Here is a 12655-nt window from a genome sequence, read left to right as displayed (position 1 = left end):
CTCCTGTGTCTTCCACACATGATACTAGGAAGGCAGCTGGACTGTGTGTTCTCCTGTGTCTTCCACACATACTAGGAAGGTAGAAGAGGAAACTACTTTTATTCTTGGGGTCCGGGGATGCTTGAAACAAAATCTTCCTTTGTGGCTCAGGCTGGCTTGAAACTCTCAGTTCTCCTGCTTTGGTCTGAGTGCCTGGCTTTCTCTTTGAAGTCAGTGATAACACAGCTGGGACTTTGGAGACTAAGTATGGCAGGCTCCAGGGCTGTTCTGTGATGTTATTTTAAGCCTTCTCTTGTGATGTGTTTCCTCCAGCCAGTGAAGTGAAAAGAAATGAGTAATAGATGGCCAGTGTGTTCTGTCTGTTGATAACACCCCTGCCGCCGAAAATGGCCAGTGTGTTCTGTCTGTTGATAACACCCCTGTCGCCAAGTCTGTCTGGCAAGTCAATTATTTTCCTCGTCTCTGAAATTAAAGGCCAGTGTGGTTTCTGAAAATGTAGGAATTTCTGTTCACCTAGAGTTTATATTGTCACTTAAAGCAAAGTAAAAATGATGAAACAGGAAATTGACTGATTTTAGCTTTATTACTAAATTTCTCCAAAACTCAAACCCAAGATCACATCCCGCCCCTCGTGTACTTGAGGGCCTTATAATTATATTTCTTAATAGCTGAAATGTCATTAAAATATTAAAGCTCAGTGTTGGCAGTTTGGGCCTTCAAACTTCACCCTGAAATGTAGTGTTAGTGGCACACATCTCGTCCCCTGTCTGTGGCCAGCCTCTGAGGAGTCCCTGCTCCCTGGGCAGTAAGCACTGCCTCCTGCTGCTCTTCCCCTGTGTGGTCCTGTCAAGGATGTCCCAAGGTGGTGTTGCACTCCTGAGACATTGGTCTGGATCAGCTGCATGCTGTGCACTGTGAGAAGCTGGCACTTCAGCTCAAGATCCTGATCTAGAACCACCCAGTTAACCACTCACCCTAGAATCCTAACCATCGGATGTCATGTGAGATAAAATGAGTATTATCTAAGTTGCTGATTTGGGGGGCTGTTTGTTATGCAGCAACAGATAATCAGCACGTACCCCCATAAAAGTTACTTTCATTATTTAAGTTTTAGCATTTGGTTTTGCTTCTCACTGTATTTACAGTTAAACTTGTAGCCCATAAATTGGTTGGAAACTGTATTGTCTCCCATTTTCTAGGTGCTTGATATCATAAATACAGCCTTCAAGTTGAGCTTTTCTGTGTTTGGCCCTGTGGTAGAACTGCTGTGTGACTGGAGTCTGCCCACAGCGCCCTTTCACTGACAGGTGAAGCCATCTGTGTGGATTATAATCACCGTGCAGGTGATTGGAACTGTTCCGCAGTACTCGGAGAGAGAGCAGACAGCCAGACAGCTGTTCTCCGGCCGAGGCTCACCAGAGACGCTCCCATTACTTGGGACTCTGGTGCTTATTAATTACATAGGATAATCACTATGTGGGTTTTAAAGTCATGTTTTTAGGATTAGTTAACTATATACTCAAACCTGACAGACAGCTTCTCAGCAGAACTGATGTCGAGGTCACCAGTTGTTCTGTGGCCAGAGGAGAAGCTGCCGCTTCTCCCATCCCATTTTCTCCATGGTGTTTGAAAAGAAAAGGTTACTAAATTTTTTTTTTAATTCCAGCTTATTTTATTTCTTTTGCCCTACCAGATCAATCTCAGTGATGGTGGTTGTCCATTTATCACACTGATGATGCAGCCATGGTTACATCAGTAACCAGAAGTGGCCAGGACAGGAGCTATAGGAGACTCTAGGTTAGATCCTCAGGCTGAGAGAAAAGAGAAAGAATAAAGGAAATGAAAGAAGATGGGAGGACTTTGGTTTTAGACCTGGTGTGACAGTTCATGCCTGTAAATCCAGCCAGAATTCAAGACCAACCTCCTCCTCAACTAAGGACCTCCATGTGCCGGTACACATGGTGATTTTTAAAAAAGAAAGAATATTTTCAATTTAATTAAATTTCTGTTTCTGTCATGTAAATATCATTGAACTACTCCAGTCTTGTGGTGGCAGGACAGCTTGTTTTAGACAGGGTCTTGCTGTCTGCCTACATGTAGTGCTTGTTGCTTCCCCCATGTAATCCTTAAAGCTGCCCCGAGCAGCAGTACCACGAGAAGGACACAGAAGTGTCTTCCCAAGCGCTTAGATGGCTGCCTGCTCAGGGGAACAGAAAAGATGGGAGATTGAAAAGGGGGTAGAATTTAGTGGCAGGCAGAAGGGGTTTTTGTCTTCAGCTGTGGTTGTGCAAGCGCCCCCCCCCCCATTGTCCCATCAACAGTGCAGTCGAGTTCTCTCTGCAGATCGCAAGGAGTCCTGGACTCTCTCTCCTATGTCCAGACTTGCATCCTCTGCGCTCCTGCCGGCTCCCTGTTGTCTCCAAGTTATAAACTCATAAAGTCATCACGCTTAGTACTTTAACAGAAGGAAGATGGGATAAACCTGAAGGTAACACGGACAGACGCATGCAGAGGCAGTGAGCCTGCTTCCAGACAGGGACTTTGGAGGCAGGCTAGCTGGGTAACCATCCTCTTTGAAATGGTTTTCTCATCAGCAAAATGGAGATGATTAGCAATTTGGGGCTATAAAAGTTCCCGAGTTAATATGGCCGTACCTGTTTGGATAATGTCTGATGCCAGGTCAGCTCTCTGTAATCATTCGCTTGTTCGTGTTATCACAGTGCTCACCTCGCAGTTGCCTGTCTTTGTGGCTCCTCCTGATTTGTAGTCGGGCTTCCACTAATGTTCCCACCTTTAATACGTCCTGAGCACAGGCCTCGGTCTAATGATTTTGTCTTTCTTTGTTCTCTCTTATTCTCAGGCCCAACACAGAGATACTTTCATTGAAGAACGCTATGGAAAATATAACATCAGTGACCCTCTAATGGCTCTTCAGAGAGATTTTGAAACACTAAAGGAAAAGAATGATAGTGAGAAGCAGCCAGTGTGCACAAACCCCCTCTCTATCCTTAAGGTGGTGATGAAGCAATGCAAGAACATGCAGGAGCGCATGCTGTCCCAGCTGGCTGCTGCCGAGAGCAGGCACCGAAAGGTAGGCTCGCCCATCGGCAGGTGTGTGCTTCGGGAATCCTCAGAGGCCTCTGGAAATAATGCCTCTTATCCTGTCCGCCACCAGGTTTCATGGGACTCTGATGGGGCAGGGGACCTCCTAGGTGTAAAGAGGTCCTTCAGTGACACGGGAGCCAGGGGAGCACAGAAGGAGCACAGATAATCGCACGGGCTCAGTTTAAGGACTGGGCAGACATTCCTGCAGGAGACATTCCTTCTTGTATGGCACTCCAGAACACTTGGTGCATTTTATTTTCAGATCCCAATCTTCCAAACTTTGGCAACAAGCGAGTGTTTGACCAAGTTGTAGCTGAACAGAGCGTTCTCTGTTTGCTTACTTAAGTGATAAATAAAGAGTAGTTAGGGAAGAAAGAGGATAAATCTACCTGATTGCAGGCATGCAGGCATAGAGATTGTTCCTTCCATTCTAGTTCTGTATTTCATCGCATGCTTGTAAAGCCGTGAACAGCTCCTAGGATGCTTGCTTTTAAGCTTTTCCTATACTGGGTGGAGGGCAGGCGCTCTGTTCTGTCTGATAGCTCAGAAGGAAGGGCAAGCCTGTGCTCCCTGCGCGCTTCATCTTCAGAGTTTTAGTGAGGGTACATTCATTTCTCAGCTTGTCGTTCGCTGCTCAGTTTTGGCCTGCAGACAGTGTTTGGCAAGAATCTGCATTTAAAAAAAAAAACTAGCAGTTTAGATTTGGACCTACAGAGATAGGCATCAGCAGTGTTTTGTAGGAGACATTTTCACCAGAAAAATGAGGTCGGCAGCTTCAGACTCAGTGGACATTAGTTTGTTCCCATGGTCCTCTCCACAAGAGCTCACTGCTAAAGCCCCATTTGATGGGTTGTCCCCCGGCTGGGTCTTTCTTCATTGAGTCCAAAGGATAGGTCCTTAATCATGGGTAGGCCACAGATATCCCCTAAAATACATAAAATATCAGAAGTATATGCATTTTTATGGAAAATGTATTTTTTTACTTTTAGTCAAATTCCCAAAGTTGCCTAAGATCTTTTGAGTCTAACCTAGAATGTGTCATCTCGAACATTCCTGGCAGTGTGTTGAAATGTGGCCTAAGTTGGGACTTTCACATGATGAAGATAAAAAAAATCTTCATCAGATCCTCAAGTGGTGAGCAGGCCTTATTCCCACTTCATCCAGGAAGTGACTGAACTATACCTAATGGCATAGTGTCATGGAAGGTGTAGTACAGTTTCAGGTCTAGGTGACTGGAGAGAGGAGAAAGTTAAAAATAACTGAAAATTCCTTAGTGTACTGTTACAGTGTGAAATGTAAGTAGCATTAAATTTTTGAAAACAAGTGATTTGCCTGTTCAGTTTGGTTTCTTGAGACAGGGTCCTCTCTAACCCAGGCTGGCCTCCAGCTCTCAGTGTCACCATGCCGTGTGGGAAGGTTGCATCGCCTACCCAACAGAGTACCTGTCTGCTCCTGGGAATGTTACCAATTAGGACACTTAATTTGCCAGAAATCAATTAGCTCTTCGAGGTCTATAGTAAGAGGAAGCTTATAGTCTGAACTTGCGGAACGTTCCCCATGTCTGCCCTTCGCTGTGGTGTGGCTGTTAACTGACCCTTCACCTCTGGAAAGATTGGGATGCACACAGCGATAATGCGCTCACTGCTTGTAATGGAAGCAGAGTTCCTTAGTCACCTCTTCCCTTGCCCAGCCCCCACGTGGATTTGTGGGTTCGTGTAGCCCTCACTAGGTTTGAACTCATGGAGGTAAAGATGACCTTCAGCTCTAGCTCCCAAGCACTGGGGTTACAGATATATACTTTCCATACCTACTTTAAGGGAGAGTCTTCCTAGTAGTCTGAAAGTCCAGGCTCTGAGCCAGCCTCCCTGAAGCCTCTGCTACTTCCAGGTCCCAGCTCTTTGGGAGTCTGAAGACTGCTCTTTTCCCACTTCAGAATGTCATTAAAACTTTTCTGGGCCTGGGAGATGGCCGAGCAGTAAAGAACGCTAGTTGCTCTTCCAAAGGGCCCAGGTTCAGTTCCCAACACGCCCACATCAGGCACCACCACCTGTAACAGCAGCTCCATGAATTCTGGCCGCCCTGGGCAACCACACTCATCTACACCACACATAAATAAAAATAAAATGAGTCTTTTAAAAAGCTTTCTCCCCTATTAAAGCCGCTCTTGTCTCTGAGACTTTATAGTTCTTTTTATTCCTTTCTGTAATTTTTTAAAGAATTATTATATTATATATACAGTGTTCTGTCTGCATGTATGCCTGCATGTACAGATGGTTGTGGGCCACCATGTGATTGCTGGGAATTGAACTCCTGACCTCTGGAAGAGCAGTCAATGCTCCTAACCTCTGTGCCGCCTCTCCAGCCCCTTCTTTTTGTAATTTTAAAGGGCTCTCAAAAGAGAGGATAGGTAAACCATGTCTACCAAAAAAGTTTAACCAAAAGTCTTTCTATTAAATTTAAAAACTAGATTTTTTTTAAAGTTCAAATGCTAATATGTTTTCATTTTTTATTTATTTTTGAGGCCAAATCTCCCTTTATAGCTCTGGCTGACTTGGAACTCTCTGTATAGACCAGACTGATTTCACAGTCATAGCGATCCTCCTGCCCCTGCCTTCTGAATCCTGGGATTATAGGCATGTGACCCCATGCTTGGTTTTCATTTTAAAATGGAGTTCCATGTCATAGAAATTCTTCTTTCTTCATTCCTAAGAATTTTTATGAGCCAAAGTCATGAGAAATGACCATCGAGGTAGCTGACAGTGCTGTGCCCTGGAGGGCTGGGCCGAGCCACTCCGGAAGCGGAGGCTACTGAGTGATACATTCCTATCCAGGACATGGTGTGGGTTTGGATCCTTCTGCAGGATAAATGGACAAGTCAGAGTTTTCTGAAAAATCATCACTTAGGATCCTAGTAATTGGGCCTTCTGCACGTAGGATGAAGTAGGAGCCTTTCCTGTCTTATCAAGGTATACAAAAATAAGTATTCTTATTAAGTAAGGCACAGGATGTCCCATCTGAGATGTTTAATTTCAAATTCCCATTTTGGTACCGCCAGTGACAGCATTGAGAGTAATACCCAGCCTTGTAAGGTCTCTGTCTCTCTGTCTTTGTCTCTGTCTCTGTCTCTCTCTCTCTCTTTCTCGCACGCACGCACGCACCTCACCCCAGCAGGTCCCTGGTCATTCCAACCGCATATGATTTCCCAGACTTCTGCTGGTGCTCAAATCCTCTGAACCCCACAGCTAATTAGTTGCTCTCTTGTCTCTGCTTGCATTCTTCTGCACATACTTCAGCAAAGTAAATAGCCTGTTTTCTAGCACATAACTTGCATGTCTTTCACCCTGCTAGACAGCATGCTCCTTGACGACCCTGGCTGGATTTCATTTGTTTATTATTTAATCTGGAACCCTCAAGTGTTAAGTGATATAAATGTGATTACTTGATATTTGAAAGTAAATATTTTTAAATCCTTTACAGGTGATCCTTGACCTTGAAGAAGAGAGGCAGAGGCATGCGCAGGACACCGCAGAAGGAGATGATGTCACCTACATGCTGGAGAAGGAGAGGGAGAGGCTGACGCAACAGGTAACTCAGGAAGAAAGAGCATGATGGCATTTGCTTAGAGTGACATTTTTTAAGTTCATGTCCAGTGTGCAATATTACATTATAAGTCTTCAGAGAGAAGATAGGATGTTTATCATGTCTGTTTCCAAAACGTCTTCTTTTTTAAACATAGGTTACTTGGGGTTGGGGAGATGGCTCAGCTCCCCAGTGTTAAGAGCACACACTGCTTTTGCAGAGGACCCAAGTTTGGCCCCCACATCCACATCAGGTAGCTCACAGCTCTCTGTAACTCCAGCTCTGGGGGATCTGATGCCCTCCTTTTTGTCTGCAGTGACGCCCGCACTCATAACCCCTACAACACCCACAAGTACACAGTCTTAGAAACTAAACAACATAGAGCACTTAGTGGAGCTGTCATCTGTAGCACTTACTTTAGAGGTCTCTGATTCTCAGAGGTTTTTGTTGTTGCCTGATCTACAGTAACAGTGTGGCCTGTCACAATTCAATGTACCTGAAGCAAAGATTGCAGGACACAAAACAGCCCTTCATGTACTACTTCCTGTGGTATATGGTTCTGTTTTCAATTCTTTAGACATGGTCTCACTATGTAGATCATGCTAGCCTTGAAGTCACACTCTTTAATTTTTTTTTTTTTTAAATATGATCATGACTTACCCTGTTCCCTCTCATTCCGAGTCTGTGTGATAATATTAGACAAAGTACATTTAGGTAGATCCAAGGATGGTGGCGCATGCCTCTAATCCTAGCAGTTGGAAGGAGGATTTCAAGTTCAAAGCCACTTTCAGAGTAAGACCTTGTCTAATGCATGAGGATTTAAGTGCAGCTACTTAAGTTTGTTCTTTTTTTTTAGATCAGAGAAAATGATTGCTGGAACTTTAAGTTTGATTTTCAGTGGCCTTCATGCCCAGATCTAGCTTGCATATGTTCTGTATTTGTTTTGGATGCTTGTGTGTTCTCCCCACATACCTAAAGCACAATGGAGCATCATATTCCCGCTGCTCACCCTGAGGCAGTTAGGGACCCAAACGCCTCCCAAGTCATCAAGCAAAGATTAGATCATGGTGTGTGTGGGTTCTGTGTGGGATGTCTTCAGACTTCAGAAATACTGATTAGCCTAAGCGCCAGCGTACAGGCTAGCACCATGCCCCAGAGCACAGCTAGCGAGGGAGGGCACTCCCTGTGACCATGGTTTCCCTGCTCTAATCAAGATGTGTGCTGACTTTTTTTCTTCCTAGTTGGAATTCGAAAAGTCCCAAGTGAAAAAATTTGAAAAAGAACAAAAAAAGCTGTCTAGTCAGTTGGAAGAGGAGCGCTCCCGCCACAAGCAGCTCTCGTCCATGCTGGTGCTTGAGTGCAAGAAGGCCAACAGCAAGGCGGCTGAGGAGGGGCAGAAGGCCGGAGAGCTGAGCCTGAAACTGGAGAAGGAGAGGAGCCGGGCGAGTAAGCTGGAGGAAGAACTGGCAGCTGAGAGGAAACGGGGCCTGCAGACGGAGGCCCAGGTGGAGAAGCAGTTGTCTGAGTTTGATATCGAGAGGGAGCAGTTGAGAGCCAAACTGAATCGGGAGGTGAACCGGACCAGAGCCCTGAAGGACGAGATTGAAGACTTGAAGAAGCTTGTGAGGGACCTGGAGGCCACCCAGCAGCGCAGTGGCACCAGTGAGCAGTGCAGAGGGCCAGCGACCACATCCAGGAGCACAGCCACAGAGCCCCCGCTGCTAGTGTCAGTGTTCTGCCAAACAGAGAGTGTTCAGATGGAGAGAAGCCACGGGAGCATACTAACCAAGCTGACAGATGCTGGTCTTCCTGGCCCCACCACTCCTACTTACTCCTACGCAAAAGTCAATGGCCACTGTGACCCAGAAATACAAACTACCAGGGACTTGACCTCAGGCAGCAGCACAGAAAACCAAGGGCCTCCGCTAGAGAAATCTGTGGTCTCAGCCCAGGAGAAGCCGGTGGAGAATGGCGGGTGTCCTGTCGGAGCTGAGACTCCGGTCACAATGCCGAGTCACCTCCCTTCCAGTGGCAGCTCACTGTCTCCCAGCAGCACCGCCTCCTCCTCTCTGACCTCCTCTCCCTGCTCTTCGCCAGTTCTAACTAAGCGTCTCTTGGGGTCGTCGGTCAGCAGCCCCGGCTACCAGTCTTCCTACCAAGTAGGAATCAACCAGCGGTTCCACGCAGCTCGGCACAAGTTTCAGTCCCAAGCAGACCAAGATCAGCAGGCCAGTGGTCTGCAGAGCCCTCCGTCCAGGGACCTGTCCCCTACCCTTTTAGACAACTCTGCTGCCAAGCAGCTGGCCCGGAACACGGTCACACAGGTGCTGTCCAGATTCACTAGCCAGGGGCCCATCAAGCCAGTCTCTCCCAGCAGCTCTCCCTTTGGTACAGACTACCGGAACTTGGCCAGCACTGCCAACCCAAGAGGTGACGCTAGCCATTCGCCTACTCCGGGGAAAGTGTCCAGTCCTCTGAGCCCCTTGTCTCCAGGAATCAAGTCCCCAACCATCCCCAGAGCCGAGAGAGGAAACCCTCCACCAATCCCACCCAAAAAGCCTGGCCTCACCCCATCCCAGTCTGCCGCCACTCCCGTGACCAAAACTCATTCCCAGGCGTCCTCCCTGACCACCACAGAAGACCTCGCCAGCAACTGCTCTCCCAATGCCGTGGTGGCCAACGGCAAGGACGTTGAGATACTTGTGCCTACCAGCAGCTAGTCCCCAGGAGTGGGTCTCCACATTTGACATTCCGCCAGATTTCGTTCAAGAGTTCCGAGTTAAACCTTGGAGTCGGATCATGTTATTTATTTTGATAGTAGCCACAGCCATCTGTGTAATACATTCAGTGTATTTACCTTTTGTATTTTTTTAAGTAGAAACTGAGTACTCTGGGTTTTTATGGCTCGCCTGTTTGTACTGAGCTAGAAGGGGACCTCACAGACATCTCAAGCTCCACGGTCACCGGCGTCTGGCGATGGAGAAGTTGGCGGTGATCTACAGTCGGCTTTGGAGCTAAAATCACTCAGCACTCATTGCAAGTTCTGCAGAAGCAGTTCATGCAGATTTTTATTCCAGATGAAGATGCTTTAAAAGTGCCTGAATTAAGACTGCCACACGAGCGATTCTGCGGCAGACACGAAAGACCGAGATCCTCTGAATCTGAATGTCAAAAGCCAACACTGCTCTTAGTCCTCTCTGACTGTTGATTCTGGAGTGGAAATCCTTCCAAAGGGGCGTGAACTCTCTGTCAGGCCGAGCTTTGCGCGTCACTGAGCCCTTGAGAAACCCTCCCGCGCACTGAGCAGTTGGGGTGCTGATTTTCTTGTACTCTTGAAAAATTTAAGTCATCCTCAAGTTTCCCACATCAATCCTTGACCAGAGTGAAATCACATCTCCATTCCAAACCACCTTCGAGCATCGACTGTTGGGAACTTCCGGTTCTGGTCGCTTCTACTTGAACAGGAAACGACATAATGAACTCTATTCTGTAATCAAAAAGCAATAACTTAAAAAGTCACTCTTTGTAATATTGTAAGTCAGAATTATACAGATTTTACCAAATTGTTACATTTATTCTTCATGCTGCCAGCACTTGTATCTGTGGAACCAAATTAACTTTTGCCCAAATGGAAGTATACATATTTCTGTATAGATACATGCCCCTTTACGTGTTCAGATTCTCACACTTAAGCACATAAATATTAGTGTGATTGTACCTTTGGAGTCTGCAGTGTAGTGCGAAGGACAAGTAGAACCGCATGTTAAGATTACCTACCAAAGCAACCTCATGGGGCTTGGAGCCAGCCAGCCAACAAAGGAATCCATTTCACAAGGAAGTGGGGCCGTCCCAGATGAAGCCCAAATCGTCAGCGTCGTAGAAAGGCACAACTAGAGTAGCCCTGGTGCTGCAGAACTCAGCTGGTCCTTCAATTACCGCCCACTAGTTTGTAGTAGAGGGGGATGTAGCAAGCCACAGTGTCACAGCCCCGTGTAATAGAGCCACCCCTTTGAGCCCCAGCTGCTGCCATGCAGAAATTCCAGACCAAGGTTACCAGTTCTCCAAACATTCAAGGAATTCAAATTTCTGTAAGAAAATTATTTCCAGGAACTGATTTAAAACGGTTTTAAATACTGTTGATTAGATAAATATGGCTGCCATTGATTTCGTTGTATGAGCTACCAAGCTGCGACCCCTTTCATCCCAGACCTTCTGCTGTTTCCCTCATAGTGACTTCGTATACACAGGAACCTCTGGGCTTCTCTGCTGTGTCAGCTACATCTGACGGAGTCCCCAGAACAGAACAGTCTCCCTGTCGGCAAGCAGAACTCTAGACAGGCCAGCTCAGGACACTGGTTACAGCGTTGTATCCGGAGTGGGAGAGAGGATGACTTAGTGTCTGTATGCATCCTCCAAGCCAGCATCTATTCAGAAGGCCCCGACCTGCTGTAACCTTTTACAGGAAAGGGGAATGGGTGCTGTAGGGAACACTTGATCATGTGTTTGAGAAGCCAAAGGATTCGGTGGACCCATCCAGGTTAGATAACGCACAAGGCATTAGACATTGGTCTTCTTGAGAAGCATAGAACTGTTAAAAAAAAAAAAAAAGTCTTCCCCAAAATTTGTTAATAACTTTTAATAATATTTTTCTTAACTCATCAAGTCAGTGGGTGAGAGGCAGGTGGTGAAATCTGTGGGCAGGTCAGCAGCAGAGTGCACTGTTGACTGATGAAGGTAGATGCATGGCAGATAAAAGTGCCGCTGATGTCCGCTGTCATCTAAGACTCCCCAGAGCAATACCACATTGGATTTATTCCTCTTGTGGAGCCAAAACAGAGCAGTGCCGGTCAGAAGCTGACCCTCCTAACCGGGAGGAGAGACTCCAGCGCCAGAGCATTCTTACCTCTCTTGCTTTAAATGGTAATCTTAAAGGTTGCATTGTGCTCTCCCTCTGTCTGGAGATAGAGATCTATAGAGAGAGAAATGCTATAAGGAAGTTTATTCTTAGGAAGTGCACTGAACAATATTTCTTTAACAGTGTAATATGGGGGTGGGATATGCAAGAGAAATGTGTATTTTTGCTAGTTGCCTATCTTCCGAGATAATAAGCACAATCCTGAAATGGATCCAATAATTCAGTTAGATATTATAGATTAGTATTTAAGTTTGCAATAGTTGTGTGTGTGCTAAGTAAAAGTTCCATGATTCACAATTTGGGTATTAACCCATGTCAGAAAAACTGTTATTGGTCAATAAATTCTAATGATGTGCAAGGTGTAACATGAGCATTAACTAGTTATTAACATTTGTAAAGCCAAATGTACCGTGCAGAAGTCTTCATTTTTATAGCAGACTACATTAAAACAAATTAAATCATACTGTCTGGGGAGAAAAGTCTTGTCTACAAAATGAAAAGTGTTGTACAGTCTGGGCCTCTTTTGTTAGGAAGGGGAATGGGTACTGTAAGGAACACTTGATCATGTGTTTAAACAACCAGATGGTTCAATGGGTGCATCCAGGTTAGAATTCACAAGAAATTGATAGCCATAGCAGCACACACCTTTTTTTTATTTAATTTATTTATTTATTAAAGATTTCTGCCTCCTCCCTGCCACCGCCTCCCATTTCCCTCCCCCTCCCCCGATCAAGTCCCCCTCCCTCATCAGCTCGAAGAGCAATCAGGGTTCCCTGACCTGTGGGAAGTCCAAGGACCGCCCACCTCCATCCAGGTTTAGTAATTTGAGCATCCAAACTGCCTAGGCTTCCCCAAAGCCAGTATGTGCAGTAGGATCAAAAACCCATTGCCATTGTTCTTGAGTTCTCAGTAGTCCTCATTGTCCGCTATGTTCAGCAAGTCCGGTTTTATCCCCTGCTTTTTCAGACCCAGGCCATTGGCCTTATTGGGTTCCCGATAGAACATCCCCATTGTCTCAGTCTGTGGGAGCACACGCCTTTTATCCCTGCACAGAGG

At 46.0% G+C, this 12655-nt stretch overlaps 1 protein-coding gene across 3 annotated transcripts in view; it reads left to right on the top strand.

Moving 5' to 3' along the window:
* Window positions 1–12064, top strand: part of Cttnbp2nl (CTTNBP2 N-terminal like) — a 48977-nt gene extending 36913 nt beyond the window's left edge. For all 3 annotated transcript variants that reach the window (XM_005369778.2, XM_013354692.2, XM_026777369.1), the window contains exons 4-6: window positions 2861–3091; window positions 6583–6690; window positions 7926–12064. In XM_005369778.2, coding sequence (XP_005369835.1) covers window positions 2861–3091; window positions 6583–6690; window positions 7926–9404 — 1818 coding nt within the window. In that variant the 3' untranslated portion in view covers window positions 9405–12064. The remainder of the gene's footprint in view (window positions 1–2860; window positions 3092–6582; window positions 6691–7925) is intronic.
* Window positions 12065–12655: the final 591 nt, after the last annotated feature.

This window comes from Microtus ochrogaster, unplaced genomic scaffold, assembly GCF_000317375.1.
Source record: "Microtus ochrogaster isolate Prairie Vole_2 unplaced genomic scaffold, MicOch1.0 UNK60, whole genome shotgun sequence".
Lineage (NCBI taxonomy): Eukaryota > Metazoa > Chordata > Mammalia > Rodentia > Cricetidae > Microtus > Microtus ochrogaster.
This window is presented reverse-complemented; position numbering and strand designations above follow the sequence as displayed.